The sequence below is a fragment of the Arvicola amphibius genome, chromosome 1, assembly GCF_903992535.2.
Source record: "Arvicola amphibius chromosome 1, mArvAmp1.2, whole genome shotgun sequence".
NCBI classification, from domain to species: Eukaryota; Metazoa; Chordata; class Mammalia; order Rodentia; family Cricetidae; genus Arvicola; species Arvicola amphibius.
In genome coordinates, this window is record NC_052047.1 from 30,682,001 (window position 1) to 30,707,305 (window position 25,305).

At 43.1% G+C, this 25,305-nt stretch overlaps 1 protein-coding gene across 1 annotated transcript in view; it reads left to right on the plus strand.

The window, feature by feature from the left end:
• Txk (TXK tyrosine kinase) overlaps positions 1-24,081 on the plus strand; it is a 58,633-nt gene extending 34,552 nt beyond the window's left edge. The window contains exons 7-15 of the mRNA XM_038335627.1: positions 1,681-1,760; positions 2,643-2,770; positions 5,985-6,059; positions 9,271-9,442; positions 12,776-12,992; positions 16,819-16,883; positions 18,319-18,437; positions 20,303-20,460; positions 23,266-24,081. Of these exons, the coding sequence (XP_038191555.1) occupies positions 1,681-1,760; positions 2,643-2,770; positions 5,985-6,059; positions 9,271-9,442; positions 12,776-12,992; positions 16,819-16,883; positions 18,319-18,437; positions 20,303-20,460; positions 23,266-23,334 (1,083 nt within the window). The 3' untranslated portion in view covers positions 23,335-24,081. The remainder of the gene's footprint in view (positions 1-1,680; positions 1,761-2,642; positions 2,771-5,984; positions 6,060-9,270; positions 9,443-12,775; positions 12,993-16,818; positions 16,884-18,318; positions 18,438-20,302; positions 20,461-23,265) is intronic.
• Positions 24,082-25,305: the final 1,224 nt, after the last annotated feature.

Below are 25,305 nucleotides of genomic sequence, written 5' to 3' on the forward strand. Positions count from 1 at the left end.
ATGTGTGTGAGTGAGTGTATGCCACACGCACACAGGCGCCTATGGAGGACAGAGGAACGTGTCGTGTCTAGGAGTTACACATGGTTGTGACAAACCCAGTGTGAGCTTTGGGAACTGAACCCAGGTCCTCTGGAAGAGCAACAAGTGCTCTTAACTGCTAAACCATCTCTGCAGCCCTCGTTTATATTTTAGTTTCCTTGAGTCAGAAAAAAGAAACCGAAAAATCTGGAGCTGTTCGGGGTGGAGCCCTCGGAAGCTTATCAGGGATTTCTAGTTCTTTCGCTTTGTGGTCAGAAAATGCTGTCTGTGGTCTTCCTTCTTTGAAGCGTTTTAAGAAGAGACCACTCCATGTACAATTTTATTATGTGAATATTCTATATGTTGGTAAGCATGCCTACTATACCAGACACACAAACGGCACACACGCAAATTTTCTTTTCACACCTTCATGATTAACATCTTGTGTTTTCCTTTGGTATATGATGCAACACATGTGTATCACAGTAAATCAGTAAAAGCTGGATTTTGTCATCTATAACGCCCATAAGAGAGTTCAGTTGAGGGCCAAAGCTAATGCTTTTGGGCAAGTATGGGAGAAGTCGGTGTTTGGTATCTTAAGTGTGCTGTGAGGGGCTGTCCATGCTATTTGGGTCATACACTTGCCAAGCTCAACTTTGAACCTTCTATGGCAGCGGTTCTCAACTTGTGGGTGGGATCCTCTTTGGGTGGGGTCACATATCAGATATCCTGCATATCAAGTATTTACATTAAAATTTGTAACAGAAGCAAAATAGCTATTATGAAGTAGCAACAAAATAATTTTATGGTTGGGGATCAGCACAGCATGAGGAAGGAGCTGTTTTAAAGAACAAATCATTAGAAGGTGGAGAACCACCGGTTTGTGGATGGTTTCATGAGAGAGATCCTGCGGCTGTTTGGCCTTCAGGAACATAAGCACGCCCACCGAGGCAGAAAAACTGCATAATAACAAACAAAGCAATCTAACTGTCAAAATGATCAGAAAGCAATTTACAGCTTTCGTGGCATTTCTTCGAAGAATGTCCACAGGGTCCTAGCTCTTAACTGAGCCTTGAAAGCCTTACCGTGTCCTCCGCTGCCCTTCCTCTTCATCTCACGCACCCCGCAACAGTCTGCAACTCCCAACAGGATCTCCCACGTGTATTCTTTCTCACGAACTCTGATCCCTCGTCCTACCCTCTGCCTTTCCAGAAACAGGTTCTCCCTGCATCTTTCATTCTCCTTCTTCTAGCATGCAGCCTTGTCAGTCCAACTCAGAGTTTGCTTTTACATGGATCAGCGATTTTTATCTGTTTTCCTCCCCAGCACAACAAAAACCACTAGATGCTGGGTACAAGGTTGTCAAAACCTGGGACCTGTCCTGGAAAAATCAAGGATAATGTTTTAAAATATTCACACATTGTAAATTTCTTATATACGTTACTTTCTCTTGCAATACGATTCCTAAACCTTTGAGATACAATAGTGTGCACTTGAAAAGTAATCTCCTTCTTCAATTGTAAGAATATAGAAGTCACTTATTTTTTTAATATAAGTTACATATCGTAAAATCTATCTAGGTTCATGTTTTATCAGTGATATCTCAGTTTGTTTTTCTAAGAAAGAGTACACTTGAATAACAGATAAATTTTATTTTTGCAGGCTAAAGAAGGTGCATTTATTGTGAGGGATTCGAGACATTTGGGGTCTTATACAATTTCTGTGTTTACAAAAGCTGGAAGGTAAGCGTTGGTGGTTTTGATGACTTCAGAGATAATCTTTGCGACAATTTTGCTTTACGTAGATACTGTCACATAGGGACTTTGTGAAAGGACTCAGCTTAGGGAGGAGACTGCTGGCCTAGAAACTGGGACAACCACCCAGTTCACGTTGTATCTCTGTCGTCTTTACAGGAAATGAAGTATGTAACATGACGAGTCTATGACATAGCTTTCTTTTCCCACCCAACCCCCTTGATCAAGTTAGATTAGTTGTGAGACACTAGTGGTGTGTTCCTTAGACCCCTGGGTCTCCTCTAGGGTTGGCTTGCACAGAGTGCTCAGGGGCTCCTCAAGCTTCCCGTGCCTTTATGCCTAGGCTGTTCTGTGACTACGGGAACTTGTGGTGAGGTAGAGAAGCCTGAGAGGCAGCGCCTCATGAGCAGCCCTCCCTTAATGGGGGAAGGAGCTGAGGAGTGACTCCCTGGGCGTGTCTGCAGTTTAATAACGACACCATAGCTGCCCGAAGCAGTCACCTGCTCAGCACTGTTCCCTCTATCCACTTTCCCCGCCTCAGCTCACCTCGGATCCCTCACGATGGAATTTCTCATGGTTTAGTCAAACTCAGCATTCAAGAGATAAGTGTGCTTCGTGATGAGCTTCACTTCACTGGGCATGGGGGCTTGTCTTCTAACGTTATGTTGAATATGGGGTACCCGTAAGATATTTGAGAGGTTTTCCTGGGATGACCAGGTATTTGTTGAGCCCAATACTCCACTCCCTCATCGGTGTGGAGTATTATTGCCAGGAAGAAAACTTGAGCAATGGGGTCCCACTGCCTAACACACTGACTTAATTCTAAAGCAGTCTTTGTTTCTCTAGTAACTGACATTTTACTGATTACAGACACACAGAGTCTTCAATAAAACATTATCAGATTAAAAAGAACGACTCAGGACAATGGTATGTCGCTGAGAGACACCTCTTTTCATCAGTTCCAGAGTTGATCCAGTATCACCAGTACAATGCTGCTGGTAAGTGAGGTGTAGACGGGGTTTATCGTCAGGACTTCCAGCTCTCCAAATAATCACACAGAAACTTATTATTAATTGTAAATGCTTGATCAATAGCTTAGGCTTATTATTAACTAGCGCTTTCAACTTAAATTAACCCATATTTCTTATCTATGCCCTACCATGGGGTGGTCCCTTTTTTCAACACGCATGTTCATCTCCTGCTTCCTCTGCATCTGGCTAGCAACTCCACCCTCCTTCTTCCCAGCCGTCTCTGTCTGGCTCTCCCACCTAACCTCTTCTCTGCCTAGCTACTGGCCAGATGACTCTTTATTAAACCGATGAGAGTAAAACATCTTCACAGCGTACAAAAGGATTATTCCATAGCAGTAAGGAGTCGGGTCTGGGGAGAAGGGCTGGGAACCAGTCCCTTGTCAGGGGATGCATGCACAGTCTCAGATTTTCAACAGCAGCAAAATGCCCTAGATATCCTGTCTAAGGGCCGAAACACAATCTTTCTTGGGCAATGTTGCTTTCATCAACGAGTCTTTTTCTTTCCCTAGTCAAGGAGCAAGACTGGAGTTGCAGTTTTTTATTTCTACCAGATTAGGAAGAGAGTGGATGACAGAGGAGCCAAAGGGGATTTAGTTATGCATATACCCCAAAATGTTAAATAGGGTTAAATTTAATACAGCTTCAAATCCCTAAATGTTGAGGCTCCTTTCCTTTGCTCTCACAAATCCGCTCTCTTATTTAGATAATGACAACAGAAAATTATCTTTAAGCTTCTCATCATCTATTCTTTCTTGTTTTGAGAAAATACAAAGTTACAGAGACCCCAGGCTCTCACAGTCACACTTTGACCTAAATGAACCGGAATACGGAGCCCTCTCCTCAGCTATTGTTTGCCCATTTCTCCTTATACAGACCTATCATTTCTGGAAAGATAAGGGATCTCAGAAAGTTCTCCCGCAATTACAGACACATCTCTGGTCTTCAGCCCTCAGCCAGCCTGTGCCAGGCCACTTGGAGCCAGAGGCAAAGACCTTTCTTTACCTCTGCATTACAGAACTTGGATCTGATGCACTGTAACTTCTCCTACCCTCTCATGAGTTTCTTTTGAATATTTCAATCATGAAAAGTTGTGTTGGCCAAACCCAAAACAAAAACAAAAAATAAACCAAAGAATTCTTTTGGAAAGCGAATCTTTCCTTGACACTGGTTTTGCTGGCTTTGCACATCAAGAGCAGATGCCAGGACATGTGTCTCCACTCCACTTACAGGATGAGTCCACGGGAGTTTCCAAGGGTCAGTAGCAGCTTGGGTAGAGAGAGGTACAGGGGAGAGGCCAAGGATCAGATTGGAGATCCAAGGCGCCCTCCACCCCCACCCCAGCAGGCCAGTTCTGAGTTTGCCTTCTCAACAGCCCTTCCTCTTCTTCCTTCCTCTAGAGAAACATTGAAGAGAGAGTATTATGTGGTGAGGTTACAGAGTAATGAAAGACCAGGCACGTGCCAAGGTTAGAGTTAGGGAGGATAAACTGTTCACCACATGAATGCTCCTGCCTACGCCCCACAGGCAATCAATCTCATTCCCTAAACATGTCCATTTAGATCCTGGTCTTTCCCTAGTATCAGGGATGCCTGATTAATCATTAGCCCCATGGCCAATTTCCAGAAGTTTCTTAATGCTTAATGTCTCCAAAGTTTGTTTCCCTTCCATCTACCTCTATGCGACCGCCAGGGATCTAACAAAAATGGAAATCTGAAGATCTCACTTCCTTGTTTGAGACTGGCATGCCCCTGTTCTCCCACCCATGTCTTTTGTTCTTGCTCTTCCTCCCTTCCTCTGCTGTAGAATGCAGTGCTCTCTGACACAATTTACAAGGCCCATCATAACCAGGATGATACATACTTCTCAAATAGAACTTGTTGCCTTCTCCTACCTCCTGCTCTTTGTTCAGGTACTAACCTTCGTGCAGTCCCATGTGCTTGGTGTTCTCTGCCTGTGTCCCACCTAGTCTGTGTGTGCCTTCATCATTTACACTACAGTGGTCTGTCTTTTCTTACGGTTCCCCACGAAAGGAAGGAGTCATCTCAATTGTCTCTGGATTGGTTGAGGTCTTGGGGGTTTACCTGGAACAGAATCCTGTATATTTTAGGCTCAATATCGTCTGGTTTTCTACTAGCTGAGCCTGCCTTTGCGTCCCAGCGTTTGCACATGCTCACTATCTGCCTGGGCTTCTCCTACTGATCTTTGTGAATGACTCCGTGTCAGCCAGGGTCGTCATTCCTGCCATCTTGTCTGGAAGACCTTCCTCCACCACCCATTTCACCCACTCCGTCTTGTGTTTACCACCTACTTTTTCTTGGGAGCACACACACGTTATTTGCCTAGAAAGAACAGATCTAGAATGTGGCATCTTGGAGAGCAGAGGCCAAGAGCATTCAACACCGTCTTCTAATGTCAAGACAGAACACGATGCAAACAGACTTTCAATGAGTAGCGACTGAAGAAACTTTATTGATAAATTGGAATTGACTGCCTAGAATTCTCATGTTGATCCAGTCAAATAAAGTCTTACTCATTCTACTGTGCTACCTCCAAACAAACAAAACAAAGTAGGACAATGACAAAAAAAATCCCACACAAACCTTTTTCCAAAAGGTGTTCAAGTAGATGGTTAAGTGGATTTTTCTGGCACTTTAGGAAAGAATTTGACCAAATAGTCCATTTATAAGAGAATAATTTGAGAGAATACATACAAATTCATGTTCAAGAAAACATGACCTATTATATAATACTGAGACCTCAGAAATATTTTAGGGTCTTCTGATAGTTGTCAGTATGTATAAACTACATGTTTAGTATGAAAGTTTATAATAAAATTTATAATAAAACACTGATATTTTGTATAATGTACTTAATACGTACATGTTTCCAATTTTTCAAATAAAGAGTTCTGCCAAGTTTTTCATCAAAGTGCCAATAATTCACCTGTACACACTGAGATTTTGTGAGAGAGGTTTTTGTTGTTGTTAACGTAGGGTCGTCAGATTGTGTACGGTGAGTATATATTATGAATGGAAAGTTCTCAAATGGAAAATAGAAAACTATAATGACTGCAGTATTGCTCTGCCTCGTCATCTAAAGACACGTGCTGTCTTCTAGTGCTTAGTTCTTCCTTCTGTAGCTAGTAACGAGTCTTGATATGCTCATTTTTCTCTCTCCTTAGGTCTCATGTCCCGTCTCCGATATCCAGTTGGGCTCCTGGGCAGCTGTTTACCAGCCACAGCTGGTTTTAGCTATGGTAAAGTACACACATGTGCTGAGGGAAGACACCCATCTGTCCATCCATCCATCCGTCTGTCTGCCCATCCATCCATCCATCCATCCATCCAGGAACCACCCCACAGATTCTTTAAATTCTCAGTTTATTTGAAAAATCTACCTACATGTGTTTCTTAAAAAAAATTTAAATGTCTCGCTGGAGGTGTTTAAATAATCTGTCTCCTAGGGCAATTTGAACTCGGTAGCAATGTTCTGTTTTTTTTTTTTTTGGTTTTTCGAGACAGGGTTTCTCTGCAGCTTTTTTTAGAGCCTGTCCTGGACCTAGCTCTTGTAGACCAGGCTGGCCTCGAACTCACAGAGATCCGCCTGCCTCTGCCTCCCGAGTGCTGGGATTAAAGGCGTGTGCCACCACCGCCCGGCAATGTTCTGGTTTTATTTCACATTTGACTACACCTTATGAAGAGCTATCATCTTTCCCATTTTGATGAATAACTTCTCTTCTCCAGATGTTGAGGCTGTTGTTTCTGGTTACAAGGGTGGGTAGGAAATGACCACTTTCCAAGAGAATCTATTAAAAAGAGTGTGGCACATTTCTACGTTTTCTTTGAGCACATAGAACTGGTACCCTCGGCTTCCAATCACTTTCTAGCAAGTGTGAATAGAATTCTGTGAGAATAAGTGTGAACCAGGGAACCTTGTTATCTGACTTGTTGGAATGTTTGTTCTCCTGAATTTCTCTCATTAGCAGAACTCAGATTATACTGAGAAAAAAAAGAAAGATGAGAATTACATTGTGTAAAATGACTATGCTTCAGGGAATGAATCTAAGCAAGTTGGAAGGGTGCCTTCAGGTGTTATGAGTGCCTTTGTCGTTCCTATATGTAAGAACTTATGTAAGTAGAAATTTGGTTGAATATATTGCTCTCTAATTTCTTAGGAAAAGTTCAATTTTTTTAACAGAATGGTGCATAAACCACACCTATCACATGATATATATATATATATACACATACATATATACATACATACACATACACACACATATAATTTACCAAGTTTTAAATGCTTCATTTACTAGAATGAGAAATTACCCACTCTTGCGTCTGGCCTCTTCCTCTTCTCGCTATCTTTGAATTTTATCTACGGTGTTTGCTGAGGCTGACTCATTCTCACTGTGACATAGTGCTACCACCTTTTATACACAGCCATCAGGGTTCTTACAAATACTATTGCTCTGAAAGTTCTTGCTTGTGTTTAGATGATAAATGTCCATTTATGCTCCACTCTATATGTACTTTAGAGTAGTTTTGTTGGGCCACAGGCTATGCACAATTTGCGATTTAAGAGGCAAAATCAATTTGCCAAAGAGTTTATTCCAGATTCCACAACTGTCAACAATGTATATGAATGCCAGCTCCACTCTTTCATCCTTGACAATATTTAGAATTTCTTTTTAACACTTTCACCAATGTAGCAAGCATATGATGGTTTAATTTTGATCCCTCGTGACTAATTATTTTGGCCACCTTTTAATAGATGTAGTGGCCTTTTGGGTAGTCTCTTTAATGATCAAGTATTTATCATCTTTACCCTTAAATTAGATTTTATGATTTTTCTGATTGGTTTATTCTTTTTTTTTTTCTTTTTTTATTTGTCTTTTTGAGACAGAATTTCTCTGTGTAGTCTTGGCTGTCCTGGAACTTGCTCTGTAGACCAGGTTGGCTGAAAACTCACAGAGATCCACCGGCCTCTGCCTCCAGAGTGCTGGGATTGTGCACCACCATGGCCCAGGGATTGATTTGTTCTTAACACTTTCCTTCTTTTAAAGATTTACCTTTATTTTACATGTCTGAGTGTTTTGTCTACATGTATATAAGTGCACTTCATGCATGGTTGTTGCCCCAGAGGCCAAAAGAGGGAGAACTGGAGCTAAGAAAGATTTTGAGCCATCATGTGGGTGTTGGAAATTGAACTCTACAAGAGCAGCAAGTACTCTTACCCACTGAGTCATCTCTCCACATGAACACACAAAATTATGAGTTTCAATTTGTTAATAGTCCCTCTGTGATCATATTTTATCAGTAATTCTTTACCACTGTCAAGGCCAAGATTTGTTCTCTCACGTTACTTTTACAACAGCCTTTCACGCCTGGTTTGGTGACTAGTTCCCACCCAAATTCTGCTGGGTGCATTACCCTAAAGTTCCAGTAGATGGTGGTAATGTTGTATAAAAAGTAAGTGCTAAAATGTACAGCTTTGACAGTTTCAAGGGTATGAGTTTTGAAAACAGTTCTCTTGTTCTTCTTCCTGAGTTGCTTATGAGAAATGAGACCTACGCAGCAACATGAATTTCACCTTAAATCCATGTTTAGGTATATGTTGGTTAGCATTCTCGCGATGGGCATGCGTAGTAGATACCAGACCCTTACCTAAGGGTCTGTAGCAGTGAGAACAGAGCGTAGGACTGAAACAGGAAGAGGAAATATCACCAACTTCCTGAGATTTATACATTTAACATCACAGCAACACCAGGCTGGGCAATATGTCAGGGACCAGGGTCGACAAAAATATCAGTTGTCATGCTCACACCCTAGACCAAAACATTCTGGAGGCAAACCACTGCCTGGGTGGAATCCATTGTTATCTCCTTAAGGGAAAAGGAACTTAGTTGGATCCTTAGACTTTTGTGTGGAGTAGAAACATATCCACTTCTCTATTCCTGAAATACAAGGTCTGGCTATTAGTCACACCTGTTGACAATAACCTTGAGAGAGCAGAACTTTCTAATCTAAATCTATCTAAATAGGACCTTTGTTTGAGGTAGAAACACAATAACCTTGAAGGAACCAGAAGAAAGTTCCAACTCTCTGACCTTTGGTTACGGTGGAAATAGGCTCACATTTTTGGGCCTCCACAGAAACATCTATGTTTTAAGTCCCAGGTTTGGTTTTGTTTAGAAAAGCACGGTTATGTTTAATATAATATTTTGATAGTCACAATTTGTTATATATTTGTGTCTCCAAGCAGGTGACTTTCTTAACATTGGTTGTCTTGAATTACACATTAAGGCCACAATGAAACTATTAAAAATAGTCACAGATCCTCCCCTGTATGTCTTTAAATTCTATGTAAAACAACGGGCTAGGAGTAGATAATTCCTAAATGTTTTCTCTGCAGAAAAAGTTCAGCATTCTCTCCTCTTTAGTAACATGAGTCATTTGCCTTTCTAGAAAAGTGGGAGATAGACCCGTCTGAGTTGACCTTTGTGAAGGAGATTGGAAGTGGTCAGTTTGGGGTAGTCCACTTAGGAGAATGGAGAGCACACATCCGGGTCGCCATCAAGGCCATCAATGAAGGTTCCATGTCCGAAGAGGATTTCATCGAAGAAGCCAAAGTGATGATGTGAGTGTGAGCCCCGCCCACATACACACGCCATAAACATGTGAACCCCACCCACATGCACACGCCATAAACATGTGAACCCCACCCACATGCACACGCCATAAACATGTGAACCCCACCCACATACACACGCCATAAACATGTGAACCCCACCCACATGCACACGCCATAAACATGTGAACCCCCCCCAAGCCATAAACATGTGAGCCCCACCCACATACATACACACACCATAAACATGTCCCGATCTGGGGAGGGGGATTTTCCCACTTCACACAACCCAGCCCAACACTCCAAGGACTTGGACAGAACCTCGAATTCGATTCAGACACACCTACAACGGTGTCACAACTCCGCCCTAGCTAGTTGGGTAACCCAGGCAAAACCTCTGTGTGACGCGCATGAACTATGTCACTTTCCAGTCCCCAAAGTCCTGGCCTATAAAATTGGGAATCACAGCACACATGGCACTGGATGGCAGTGTGACTTAATGAAATGACCAGTGGGAAAGACAAGGAAAATATATTATTTTCAGCTCGGTGATAGGTGCTGAATAAGTGCTAATTAGTTAGTGGTGTTTGGTTTTGCCCCCACCCAAGCAAATATATTGATTGTAGTTTGTTACTATAATCTGAGCTTGGACCAAGAGAGTTCAAGCCAGTGTTCTCTAAACATTTGTTCAATGTTTATTCAGAAGAACAACAATGTATCGGAGGGAAACAAACAAACAAACAAACAAACCTAAGTGTTCTCATTTCAACTGTGCTGTTGTCCAGAGCAGTGGAGTTCTGTCCCAAACTTGTGGGCCCCAAAGGTAAACAAAATGAACAGAGATTGGATAGAAACGGGAAGAGATTAGCCAGGGCCTTCTCCAGGGAGGACAGAGCAATTAGGACTCTCAGAGAGTTTTCAAGCTCATGTCTCACCTATCCTACCAAAGTATCCTATCCATTAACAAGAGAAGGACTCTGGATGGAACTGTGATACGCACACTTTTCCCAGGACATCCGCTTCCCTGTGGTTTGTGGCTGCTGCTGTTACCTGGACCACCTGCTTGCTGACTCACCTCTCAGATCAGCCAGCTCTGAGTCCGGAGGGCCAAAGGGTAGCAGCCTGTGTTTGGATTAAAGTGACACAGTATGAAAAGAATAAATGGGACTCATGTAACTCTGAGTTAAAAACCATGTCAGAATCTTCTCTGAACGTGAGATGGTGGTGGGGGGAGTCTTGAAAGAGCTGACCCTGGCTGGGAGCCGAATTTAGTCTTTAGTGAAGCTGTTTCTTTGGAACTGGAATGCTCCCCCCTGCTCAGGAGACTCAGGAACTGATAAAACTTACACGATGCGGGAGCCCAGGAATTTATAAGAGTCACAAGCACCCCCCACCACACACACATACATAAGGCTACAAAAACAGTAGGCAAATGTGAGGAAGAGAACTTTCTCCAGTGAAGCTAACTGAAAGTCGTGCAGGGAGCTCCGTGTGTGTGTGTGTGTGTGTGTGTGTGTGTGTGTGTGTGTGTATGTGTGTGTGTGTGTCTCTGTGTGTGTGTCTTTGTGTGGTGTTGAATTTGAGAAGCCTACTAGAGGATCAATGTTGACTAAGTAGTCAGGGAAATGCATGAGGCCAGAGTTCAGGAGAAAGGTCAAGTTGGAGGAGATGAATTTGAGAATGGTTCCCGAAGATGATACTGAGAACCATGCAACTTGAGTCTGTTGTCAAGGGAAGAGGAGGAAATAGGAAAGGATAATAACAGGAGAAGGCTGTAGAAGTTTTGAAAATGCTTTTTTTAAAAAAAAAAAAATTTAAATACATCTGCAATTGTCCTACAGTGAGCCAGGCTACTTCTTTAACTGGAGGATGATGTGTGTGTGGAGAAACGGGCATTACAGGAAGCAGGAGCACACTTCTGCTCGCACAGTTCTCTGCCTAGGAGAAGTTTTTGTTCTGTGTGTTCAACTGAACACACAGAAAGGTTTATTTACTTGCTTTTGCTTTTTTCCCTAATAGATATTTGTCTTATTTGCCAGTTGCCCTCGTAAACAAATGCTCACTAATGGGTCAGTTCTCAAATGATTCTGTGTAGCTCTGGTCTCAGGTTTTTTGTGACATGGAAGGGTTTCATTCTGAGACTTGCTTTCCTGACATGATTCTGCATACATGAAAACCACATTCCTTAGCTGAAAGTAAGCTTTGTGGACTTGAAAGATAAATCAGACAAAGTATGTCTAATATATACCCATATCAGCATCAGCATCAGCATCAGCATCACACATACACACACACACACACACACTCACACACACTCTCTCTCTCACACACACGCACACACACACACACACACACACACACACACACACTTCATAACTGAAAAGATCATTCCTAAGGTACTTTTCACAATATTTCTGACCAACGGAATTGCTGATGCATGATGCATTTTTTTAAAACTGCAAACATTAATTTGAATTTCCTTTTTCGCGGTGACCCCAGTTGACCTAAAAGTCCTTTAGACATTGACTAATATATTTCAGGGGTTGGGTGGAGGGAACCCAATAAATGTTTGAAGCTTAGATTACCTTTTAAAAATGTAAGTAATGGGGCTGGGGAGAGGGCTGAGCTGTTACAGGTACTGGCTGCTCTTGCAGAGTCATCAGGAGCCATACAGTGGTTTAACAACTATTTGTTAACTCCAGTTCCATGGGTCTGAGGCCCTCTTCTGGCCTCTGTGGGTGCTACATGCATATGGTGCACAGACATACGTGCAGACAAAATACACATAAAATAAAACCAAATAAGTCTTTTTTAAAAAAAGAAATAATGAGTATATTTTAATGGAAAACTTAAACTCTGTGTGATTACCCAAATGCACAACAGGGTTTCACGCTGGCCAATCGTTTTTAGTCTCCGGCTTTATCTAAACACTTTTAAATAGCTTTACTACTTAGAATTCCATTTTCCGCCTTCTGGCGGTCAGCCATTCTTTCTACCCCACTGCCTGTATGGAATTTTCTAACGGCTATCGTTAGGACAGCGGGGGTTTCTTGAGAACCTGGGCTGGGAAAAATCAATAAGGATGCAAAAGACGACGCGGCAGGAAGAAGAAAAGGGAGCTGCTGCAAGCCAGATGCGGGGTGTGCAATATCCCACAACGACGACTTTGGAAGCACCGCACAAGCTCGTGGGCCCGCGTTTTCAGTGCAGTGCGTGGAAGGAAAATGCTGCGCCTTTCTGGTGGTTGGGTTGATGCTTGTCTTATCTCAAATATGAGAATGATGTATTCCTGTTTTACAATGCAAGAATAACTCAGCTCACTGGTGTGTTCTTCCTCTATAGGAAACTGTCACACTCGAGGCTGGTTCAGCTCTATGGGGTGTGTATACAGCAGAAGCCCCTCTACATAGTGACAGAGTTCATGGAAAATGGCTGCCTGCTCAAGTACCTGCGGGAGAGGAAGGGCACGCTTCGGAAGGCCTTGCTCTTGAGCGTGTGCCAGGATGTCTGTGAAGGGATGGCGTACCTGGAGAGGAGCTGCTATATCCACAGGGATCTGGTGAGTCTGGGCCAGTCACCTTATGTCACGGCCCTGGATTGAGAAGGACACGGGGATCACTTTTGGTACTTTGAAGAGTGTGCCTTTGGCTTCATTTTAGAACATTTTTAAATTCATGCTTTTTATTGTGAAAGGTTAATCAACTTTCTCATTTATTCTGCAGTGCCGGGATTAGAACCCAGGCCTTGCACATGTTAAGCCATGTGCTCTGTCACTTAGTTGCATCCTTCAACCCCTTAATTTTATTTTTAATTGCCCTTTAATGCTGTAACCAAGTAGGCAATTACTCTACGGTGCCTTTCACTAATTAACTACCTAATGAAGCAATTAACTACGATGCTTTTTCCTCTTTTCTCTTCCTCATTCCCTTCTTTCTCGGCTTTCCTTTCACCCTTCTTCCTTCCAATCAAATTCAAACTCCTGTAGTCACACTTGTCCCAAGTGTTTCATATACGCTGCACCGTGTAGGCCCTGGAGTCCTGCTGGGAGGAAAGGGTCCCTGGGACTCTTCTCCAGGGGTGCAGTTGCCCACAGTACAGGTGGCTTACTTGTGGCACTACTGCAGGAGTATGGTTGGTATTCATGACGGAGACTAGAAATGCCTGGGCATTCCGCTGGGTAATGCTGGGAACATGCCTACGTAACAGGGCTCTCTGATCCCAGACTAAACGCCAGTTGCCCCGCTCTGTGTCCTTACTTCGGTACCTTGAGTACCACGCCCAGGCCACTGCAGGCTTCGGGGTCCTCACACCATTCTCTCCTTGTTCTTCTGGCTTCCAATTAGAAATAGAACATTTAACTCAAAGGAGAATTTGAGAATTCTATACAAATTCCTGACGCAGTCTCTTAGAAAGAACCCTGGGCTTTGGACTCTGGTTCCCAGGCTGGTTTTATTACAGCCCTCATCCTTGAGACTGGAGGATCCAGGGGCGCGGCTGCAGATGTAGTTTCACTAATCCCAGAGCACCGTGGGAAAACGCAAGATAAGCCTTCAGTCGTGGTGTTTATTATTTATACCGCCACACACTAGCTAATTATTTATATTTCTTTTTATTTTTCTTTTTTGAGATTATAATTACATCTCCCCATCCCTTTGCTCTCTCCAAACCCTCCATATGCCACTCCTGTTCTCTTTCAAATAATGGCCCTTTTTTCATTAATTGCTATTGCAAGTATACATTGATATGTACACACATATATATTCCTAGATATAACCTGCTCAGTCCATATGATTGTTGTGTGATAAAACTTTGCCTGGGAGGTGCTGCACCAGGAGGTGTCTACTCACTCAGACAGAGAACTCATGACAGACCAGGGTTTGGATACCATCAAATTCCAGCCCGGTGAACCAATGAGCTTTGTGTGGGTGGGTGGGTGGGTGGGTGGGATCATTCACAGGAATGTGGGTGATAGGTTACTTACAGGAGCAGAACTGACTCAAAGACAGCTGCTTCACCAAAGCCCACCCCCAGCTCACAAAGTTGGGACCCCAGAGCACACTGCACAGCCTGCAGGAAGCTCAAGGTTGGAGAGGGTCCTCTCCAGGTAACCTGGTACTAACCTTTTCCAGGCAGCTTGTCTAGTCTCAGTCTTTGCAGATTTTCTCCTCTGGCAGGGAGGGGCCTACTGAGTCTGGTCAGTTTCGGGGACTTCCTGGAGCTATTTTGAGTTGCGTACCTTCCGACCTAAGGAACATCCTGCAGGATGGAATATTTCAATCTCTGATGAATTTGTTACACAACAAGAATGTTGCTTGTATGTGTGTTTTTAAGGCTGGCCATTTGGCACCGAATGACCAAGTAGTGTGTTTTTCTCTGAGAAAGATCACCCATCTCTCCCTCTCCCAGCATTTCTCAGTTACCTTCAGTTCTTTGTGTTTGGAGGGTTGAGGCCTCATGGGTTTTCTCCCACCCACTTTGGCAAATCCATTGGTGTTGTCCTTCTTCAGCTTACATTTGGGAAGTCATATTGATCAGACTTTATGGGGGTAGCTTCAGTTATTTATGTTTCTACATGAATACTGCACCCCGAACACCTTGAGATTCAAGGTTAGACTCCCAAGATGAGGCACAGTTTTAAGAACGTGGTTTATGGAGGAAAGGTCCTTACCTTTCAACTTGACTGTGTGTGAAAATCACCGGGGAGCTGTGAGGAAAATCTTCAAAACCCAGCCGGGACAGCTAAATCAGAATCTCTGGGATTGAAACGGAGGCATCAAGAGGCAGTCCAGCCTGTAAGCCACCCCGGCCTGGTTTGGAGTCTTCTCCTTCGCTGACTAGTTTTGTGATCCTGAGAGAGCTAGTTAAGTAAGAAAGTGGTTCTCTATTATGTCACCTCCTTCATGTGGGTCTGCCAGAAGGACTACACAAATCCGTGTGCGCAAGTCACAAGCAGGGCCTGTCCCACCAGGGCTCGGCACTGCTTGCCACCATAGAAGCTGATCAGGGTTCAGTGATACCCCTGCACATTCCCTGGTACCCAGCACAGAGGAGCTAGAGATTCAACCCTGAGTGCATGGATACAGTTTCCAGTTTCCAATCCACTTGGCTTGTTTGCCTGGCCTCTGAAGGGTTCTTCCCTGACTAGGAGAGTTAAAACCCTGGGGTTCCCAGTCCTAGGCATCCTGCTTGCTTCAGGTGGGCGGCCTCATACACGTCCTGTCCTGAGATTACCCCCACCCTTCGTGGACAATTTTCTTATTGTCCTATTTTATCTACCACACTGAAAATGAAATACATCAGCCCTCAGTGGGACCTTTTCCTGTTGAGCATTTTTCTTGTGGTTTTATTTGAGAGAGGTGCTGCTACTTTCTAGCACCTTCCAAACTGGCTCCTCTAGATGACCTTTTTAAAGCTTCTTGCTTTGTGACTGGATACATTGAACCTCAAAGGAGAGCAATTCTACCAAAGAGTTCAGCTCTGCCAGGTTGATGGGAATGATGACTTCCTCTATGGCCTTGCTGATCATGAGTTGCTTTGACTACAACCAGACTGACTTTGTGTTACATTCACTTCACTGTGATAAGAAAGAGGCAGAGGGGGCTAGAGAGATGACTCAGTGTTAAGGGTACTTGCTGCTCATCCATAGGACCTGGGATGGCACATCACAATCATTCTCTGTAGGTCTGGTTCCAGAGGCTCCAACACCCCATTTTTACCTACACAAGCAAAACACCCATATACCTAAAATAAAAATAAGCTTTAAAAAGAAATAGAGAATTATCACTAGAAATAGTAATGCACTGAAAGAAAGCTTTTAATATATAGGTTTATTTTTTGTGGTTTTGGTTGGTTGGTTTTTTGAGGCAGGGTCTCTCTGTGTAGCTTTGGAGCCTCTCCTGGAACTTGCTCTGTAGAACAGGCTGGCCTCAAAGTCAAAGAGATCCACCTGCCTCTGCTTCCCAAGTGCTGGGATTAAAGGCATGAGCAACAACCACCTGGCTCAATTGTTTCTTAATTCTTATTACCCACTGGAAGGCCAAAGATATAACAACTTAAGTAAAATGTAAAAGTTAAGGTATTTTATGCCAAGTACTTAATTTATCATATATTAGATTAAACTAACCCACATATTTATCCAGGATACTTGTTGGAAAAGATTAAAATTTAAAATTGTGAACATTCAATATTAACTTTTTTATAACATTGAAAAATCATTAAAACTATGACATACAAGTTGAGCATTGAGTTGTGTACATGAATAAGAGATGTCACCATGAAATTCCTGTGGCTGTTCATGCAGAAAGGTAACGTGGAGCCGAAACAAAGTAAGAAATTTTCCAAAGAAAGACTATGGTTCAGCTTCGATGTCTCTCTTCTTTCTACAGGCAGCAAGGAACTGTTTGGTCAGTTCTTCCTGTGTAGTAAAGATCTCAGACTTCGGGATGACGAGGTGTGTGCCCTCTCTGTCTGCTTTGTCCACTTGTAAGAGGAAGTCTTGCATTTTAAAAAACCATTTAGTGTGTGTGTGTGTGTGTGTGTGTGTGTGTGTGTGTGTGTGTGTAGAGGTCAGGACACTGTGGGTATCAGTTCTTTCTTCCACCCTATGAATTCAAACTCAGGTAGTTAGGCATTATGGTAAGCCCCTTTCCTGTCAAGCCATCTTGCTCCCCAAGCCTTCCCTCCATCTTCAGCCTTGCACACTGAAGTTGCAATTGCCTCTTTCTTTCTGCTCCGAGGAAGTGTCTTTGTGAGGTCAGTGTCCCTGTAGGGAAGGTGTCTGTGTGGGCTAAGTGTCTGCTCAGACTGTTTGGGATTTCAGGACACATGCCAGGTTTCCCTGTGAGGTGGATTTTACTGTGCCCTGGTCTTGTCTTCTTCCAGGCTGTTGTTGACACACCTATGGTAGATCTTAAAACACAAACAAGGATTTCTCAGTCCATTCAAATCTGTGTGATTAAGTAAAGGTATTTTTTATGATGAATGTGTATTTTTGAGAGAGAAAGGAAGAAATAAATGTATTTGATAAGCTTTAATTTTCTGAGGTCACCATCAGACATCGTGGGACCAAGTTTGGAAGTTGGTTTTAAGTCATCGCTGGGATAAACCTAGCCACATATTTGCACAAATAACTTTTTGTTTTTTGAGACAGGGTTTCTCTTTTCAAGACAGGGTTTCTCTGTGTTGCCCTGGCTGTCCTGGAACTAGCTCTGTAGACTAGGCTGTTCTTGAATCCACAAAGATCCACCTGCCTCTGCCTCCTGAGTGCTGGGATGAAAGGTGTGTGCCACCACCACCCAGCTACAAGCTTCCTTTTGTGGGGCCCCAGAAGTTTAACCTGAATGAATTCAGAATTTGTTTCTGAATTCTTCAGCAGTCAAAGCCCAGATTTTAGGTGTCTCATGGGGCCACAGGTGTCATGGAGACGGTCTGGCTGGTCCTGTTGAAATGGGCACTCTGACATGTGTGCAACCACTGTCCTTCCCCTTTGGTCATGGCTGGCCATCTGTATTGGTCACTGTGGAACGTCTGTCTAGAAGATTTATTCATTAAATTCCCTGGGAATGACTGAGGTCTTTTTCACCACGGCATATTAAGATCCATTTGTTGTCCAGACTCTGGACCTTATTAAGCGTGAGTGCTTCCCCAGTTTTGGGATTGTAGAAGTGTAGTTTCCAGAGTTCTCATGAAAATGAAATCAAGGAGACATGTTCTAGAGGAGGAAACCAAATGAAGGGCAACTTGGTCGCCTGCCATCAAGATGACATGGTGCCCGAGTCTTCTCTGGAGAAACACAGTGTTTTAGCAGGTCAGAGCAGACAAACGTATTTGAAGGAATTAGACCTCGGTGGCCATTAACACAGTGTGCTTGACCCCCACGATGGCAGGTACGTTTTGGATGATGAATACATCAGTTCCTCTGGAACTAAGTTCCCAGTCAAGTGGTCCCCACCTGAAGTCTTCCATTTTAACAAGTACAGCAGCAAATCTGATGTCTGGTCATTTGGTGAGTATATTTGTTGTTGCTGGAGTCAATACAGTGGCAGCCTTTCTTTTCAGCTCTTGTTTGTTTGTGAGCTTGTTTGACATGATGTAGCATTATTGAAAAGCCTCCCAATGGGCTGGAGAGATGGCTCAGAGGTTACGAACACTGACTGCTCTTCTAGAGCTCCTGTGTTCAATTCCCAGCAACCACAAGGTGGCTCACAGCCATATGTAATGAGATCTGGTGCCCCCTTCTGGTGTGCAGTCATGCATGTTGGCAGAATACTATAAATAAATAAATAAATAAATAAATAAATAAATAAATAAATCTAAAAGCCTTCATGTAACTTCTTTGGCAACTGGATTCATGCAGCCCCTCACACAGCTCTGTTCTCAGGGTCTTTCCATTCTCTAGTGAGCATTTGCCATGAAGCTATAGCAAGGAGTCTCCTAGAAGGCAGATGCAGCCAATGCTTCCATATCACAGAGGCTTGAAGCAAGTGATCTATGTCAATCACTGGGTTTCCAGTACATTTCATAAGCTCTGTTGTTTAGTTATGTGGTGGCTTGACTGTTTTCAAACATGACAATTGGAAATTTTTAACATCTAGATCTAAGAAAAACAACAGCTCATGGCTTTCACTTTATGGAATTTATGAGATATGTCCCTTGGCTTCTTGGGATGTGATATTCATATTGACTAACACTCTCCACGAAGAAAGAGACACTGTAGATCTATGCTCAGGGCAGCTTGTTCATCTGAGTTGATTTTCAAACCATTGCAACTGATGAGCAAAAATCTATTGGTTTTCATCCAGGACTTCCTGAGTGGCTCTGAGGTTTTGAGAGATGTCCTTTTCCTCACAAGTATATTCTTCAGGATAAGGTTATGTTTGTATCATTGATCTTGTTAGCTCTCTACTGACATCGTCTCTCAGCAGGCATGGTTTTGAGCTTTGCCGGGGAGGGATTGTGTGAGTGTGTTTTAGTAAGACGAGGAACCTGCTCAGGAGGTTGTAGAGTGATTGGAACTCGCTCGGGTTCACATGGTTTCTCCTCTGTGGATAGTGAGCTAGTGAGTTTCTTCTTTTTGTGGAGGTCAGGGAACAATCTTGATTGTCATTTTCAAGAATGCCATCCACTGGGGCCAAAGAGATGGTTCAGGGGTTGGACAGATTGCTCAGCAGTTAAGAGCACTGGCTGCTCTTCCAGAGATCATGGCTACAATTCCCAAAACTCACACAGTAGCTCACAACTGTCTGTAGTTCCAGTGCCAAGGGATCTAACACCTTCACACTAATGCACATAAAATGGAGTTAAATAAATTATTTTTTTAAAAAAAGAATACCATCCACCTCTCTTGTGACGGTCTCACATTGGCTTGGAGCTCACTAGGTCTTTTGATTTGTAAGCAAAACCTTTACCCACTGAGCTATCATCCCAGCCGTTCCTGGATTCTGTAGAGCCTTCCTGTCAGTTTAGACTCCTCATGGACAGAGGCAGGCATGTGCCATCTGCTGGCAGTGACAGCAGACAGAAGGGGCCCACAAATATTTCATTGTCTATGGGAGAGCAGACAGATGCATTGACTTGAGGGGATAGGGACAGGAGGAGGCGGGAAGAGGAGCAGTGCTTACCAATGAAGATGCTGCTGCTTTCTCTGCCATAGGGAGATGTCAAAGCCAAAACAAACGGCGAGACATCATTTTTTAGGGTTATTTTGAAGGTACAGACCTCTTAAAAACTCAGGAGTGTACAACCACATAGAACTGTGTTCTCTCTGGGCAATTATGACTCCGAAGCTGGAGGAGATTAACATCTTGCAATTTGAATCAAACCGTTGTTTTGGTTCCAAGTGACTCTTGTTTCTGCATGTTTTCTTTGCAGGAGTTCTAATGTGGGAAGTTTTTACAGAAGGGAAAATGCCTTTTGAAAATAAGTCCAATCTGCAAGTGGTGGAAGCCATTTCTAAAGGGTTCCGCCTGTACCGCCCTCACCTGGCCCCCATGTCCATATATGGAGTTATGTACAGCTGTTGGCATGAGGTAGGTGGCCCTTATTACTGTGACTGTGGCTGTGACTGCATCATGACAGCCAGAACTCTCCGTTCCTCGGTAATGGCCCTGACAGTCAGGGCACCAGTTCTTATGAAACTCCCACCCCAGAGTCACGAGGCCATTTTGCTTTTCACAATGGACTTTTCATCCGGGAGCTCAGCTTCCAAGCCTTATCAGTCTGAGATGGGTTCTTGCAGAAGCTAGATGTTTCGAGAGCCTCTGGATTCCATGATTTCCATCTTGAAGACCTGGGAGGTAGGCTCACAGACTCTGGTGTGTTGAACTTCCCCCACAGAATATGAAGGACGCTGTCTTGTTCTCTGTACTTGGCTTTCACTTGGCTTCACTTTCAAGACGAAAAGTAATGTGCTTCATCTCTCCCTGGCTCGTACGACTCCTGATAGAGAGAGTAACCAGAATAGAAACCGAAGGCAGACTGTGCTGGGAATCAGCCTTTGGGAAATCATCTCTTAGGAGTTGCTCCTTTTGCTAAAATGACAAGATTAAAAATCAAGCCAGAAGGGTGGGTTTCTGTCCCCCTCGCTCTCCTTTTCCGGGCATCTATTCAACACAACCCTCCTGCTCTCAGCAGACTGTGATTTTTGAGAGCTCTGATCTGTAGCTAGCAAGCTTAGCCCAGAAAAACCGAGTTTGATGAGAGGGTCTCCTGCTCTCTAAAAGACAAGCAGCATCATAACAAACAACAACCCATCATTTTATTCCCAATCCACAAACACTAGAGAAACCGGTATTTCAAGAGCAGTTGGGGTCTGGCAGCAGTAGTGCACACTTTTAATCCCAGCACTGGGAGGCAGAGGCAAGAGGATCTCTGTGAGTTCAAGGACAGCCTTGTCTGCAGATCAAGTTCCAGGATAGGCTCCAAAGCTACAGAGAAACCCTGTTTGGAAAAACAAAAACAAAAAAGATAAAAGGAAGAAAGAAGGAAGGAAGGAAGGAAGGAAGGAAGGAAGGAAGGAAGGAAGGAAGGAAGGAAGGAAGAAAGGAAGAAAGAAAGAGAAAAGAAAGTGTTGTGGTTGTTCATATTCCAGAGAAATATTTCTCTTAGGAAGTTCCCCAGTGTATGAACACAGTCACGAATAATTTCTCCACAAGGAATCTTGAAAGACAGAATTGTTAAGTAAGCTGTTGGTAGCAACAGCTGCCTCAGGAATGACTTTGCCATCATGATGTAAATAGCATAGGAACACGCAGATGGTGGCTATGGTGGTTTTGACTTGGAACTTTCCAACTTCATAAAGCCGTATTTTGAGCACTGAATGTTGATCTTTCCCTTTGTGAGTAATAGAAAACATGAGCCTCTATTGGGAAGCTGGGAAGGGGCATCTCCCAAAAAATTCAAAAGAATGAACTAGTGATTATTGCAAATCATGCTAAGCATGATTTATGGTAGAGCACTTGCGTAAAATGCATCTTGAGCGCATGGCGTTTTCTACTTAGAATGGCTTTATTGGGTGGTGACTATGTCCTAAGTCAGGGAGCATTAATAAACCTATACATGTGTATAGGGCATTGCAGTTTTCTGTATTATTTATGTGGATATGAGTTAGAGGGTAAAGAGGATATCATAGAAGGAATAAGTACACAATCTCAGTCTCAATTTACATTTAGAAAATTTATTAAAACAATGCACACCCACATTAGAATAAAATATAAAGCTACTTTTTCTAGTTTCAACTCTCACAGTTCTCTCTCTCTCTCTCTCTCTCTCTCTCTCTCTCTCTCTCTCTCTCTCTCTCTCTGTGTGTGTGTGTGTGTGTGTGTGTGTGTGTAAGGTAAGTTAATAAAATGTAATTAATTATGGAGGTCTAATAGTCCTGAGACTTAAGGATGGCCATTTTAACTGTATAGAAGTTCATTGGGATGTATTAGCTCTCTTGGGGCTAAGGAAATATTTGAATGGTGTCCTTAAATAGGCTAGGTGGTATTTTTGATTGAGAATTAATTGGAATAAAGGGACTTTATTAATTTAGAATAAAGGTTGTGTTACTGTTGATAAACATGCCAGAGATTTCACCTGCTGAATTTGAACCTTCCAGAAAGGCACCACGATTTATTCTTGGAGCCTCATAGAGGCTCATGATGTGTGCGCTCACATCCTGGCCCCCTTCCATTCCTGAATAGCTCTAACTCCCAAAGATCCCAAAGATGCCAACAGTACCATGTCTTCTCCTCCGGGAGACAGAGCCAAACTACTAAAAAATAAAACTGGGAAAGGTGATCTGATCTCTGCTTGCACAGGTTTGGTTGACTGTGCTCCAGGGTTTACAAAGTCCCTTGAGCAGACATACCTTTTGCTTTTTATGTAAAATCCTTCCTGCTAGAGGGGCCAAATGTAGTAAACCACTGATGCTAAGTTGGGGACCTCACACTCCAAAGACCCATCATTTTCCAAAAGAAATTTCTGTTATAGTAGAAATATTCTATGCGTGTTCTGTCCATACAGTAGCCACCTCTGGCTACAGAGAATTTGCAATGTGGCTAGTAAGATTCAAAAACCTAGTTGAAATACTTATTCATCTTTAATTGATTTACATAGCCACATAAAACTAGTGTGTATGACTCTAGCCATTTTATCTGTGCAATGCTCTATACTCTTTCACACTCACCCCTACCTTGCTCACAGGCAAACCATGCCACTGTGTGTCAGCCAAGATATGCTGCTCTTCAGATTGTGCAGAGCCAGCATAGGTTGAGGTCTCGTCCTGTAAGTTCCACAGCTGGTGTCTGAGTGAAAAGCAAGTCAAGCTGACCAGCTCTCTTTCCCTTTTCCAGAACCCTAAAAGTCGCCCAACATTTGTGGAACTGCTTCAGGTTCTCACAGAAATTGCCGAAACCTGGTGACATGAAATGGAATGCCAGCCCACAGGGTCATCTTGCATACCTGTCACAAGGTGAAATCATGGGCATCACTGACAGCGAGTATCTTCCATTAGGGTTATTGACTCTTGGCAATGGAGCAAAAAGGTCACAGACGTTCCACACAGATTTCAATACAAAATATTCTGATAGTCTTTCTACACATGTGGGAGGGACTTCTGAAATCCACTATCTCATACCATATGTGAAGGAAGTAGATAACATCAGCCTTCCGAGTGGCTTCTTCGTGATAGGCACCTTCAGAACCCTCGAATATACATGAAACCCTGATTCTTTATAAGGCTAAGGCAACGTATGGACTAAAGAAGCTCTCTTAGAGTTTCTATCGCTGTGAAGAGACACCATGACCACAGCAACATTTAATTGAGGTGGTGGTGGCTTACAGTTCCAGAGGTTTAGTCCATTATCATCATGGTGGGGAGCATGGCAGCGTGCAGGCAGACATGGTGCTGGAGAAGGAGCTGCTACATGTTGATATGTAGGCAACAGGAAGTAGACTGAGAGTCACACTGAATGAAGCTTGAACAGAAGAGACCTCAAAGTCCGCCCACACAGTAACATACTCCCTCCAACAAGGTCACACCTACTTCAACAAGGCCACACCTCCTAATAGTGCCACTCCTTTTGGAAGACATTTTCTTTCAATCCACCACAAAAGCCTCCCTGCAAACTTTCGTGTTTGGGGCTATATCAATGTCTATAGAAAACATAGCTTTGGGAACCTATGTGAACATTCTAAAAATGTCTTTTACAATTTTGTCATATATTATTTAATAAACTCTTTTAATCTACATATCTGATTACTCTGGGGCGTAATTTCTTGAATTCTAGTTTTAGACACTGTTGAAAATCTGAGCCCAAGCTCCCTTTTGAACATATCTTGATAAAATTTCCATTTCTAATGGTACCTGTGGTCAGGAAAATCCAGAGCCCACTTTTATTCTGGCATTTCATCCTTCATTTATGTGAGATGGAGCAACCTAAAATGCCTTGTTTTGTCATAACAACTGTCTCTGGTGCTTTCTGTAAGATGATTAATTCTTCCCAAAAGAAGAGGCCACAAGAAGGTGTCCAGAGGCGACACTAAGTAATTAAAACAATCAACAATCATGGTTAAATCTTAATTTATCTCTAAGCATGGTGGCCTTTAATCCCAGGACATGAGGCAGAGGTAAGAGGGTCTCTGTGAGTTCCAGGACAGTTCTCAGTTTATCACACAGTCTTTATGGGAATTAATGACTGGAAATTGAATTTTATCATTCTGAGTGCTTCAGAAACACCATGAGAAGGGCACCGTATAAAGTGCAAGTCTGATTATGAGGAATTGAAGTCCATTATTCATATATTGTCCCTTCCTGTATGGTGGTTGTTGGGGGAACATACTTTATGATCTTTGCTATACTCTACGTGCCTAGTGATTTTTTTTAATTTTTTAAAAATATATCCTAATTACATTTCCTCTCCCTCCACTCCTCCCAGTTCCTTTCCACCTCCCCCATCTACATCTACCCCCTTCCTGTTTTTCATTAGAAAAGAACAGGCTCACCAGGTGGTGGTGCCATACACTTTTAATTCCAGCACTCGGGAGGTAGAGGCAGGATCTCTGTGAGTTCGAGACCAGCCTGGTCTAGAGAAGGAAGAGAGCCCCAAGAGAAGGCCCAAGAATCAGAGGCCCACTTGTTCACACACTCAGAAGTCCCATTTAAAAAAAACAAAAACAAAATTAAACTGAAAGCTGTAATATATATGCAGAGCCTTAGAGCAGACCTGGTTGGTCCTGAGCTTGCTGCTTCGGTCTCTGGTTAGTTTATATGGCCTTTGCTCAGTTGATTTAGAGGTATCCTTTTCTTCCCTGGTAACCACCATCCTCTCTGACTCATACACTCTTTCGCTTCCTCTTCTGTGGGATTCCCTGAGCTCTAAGGGAAGGAATTT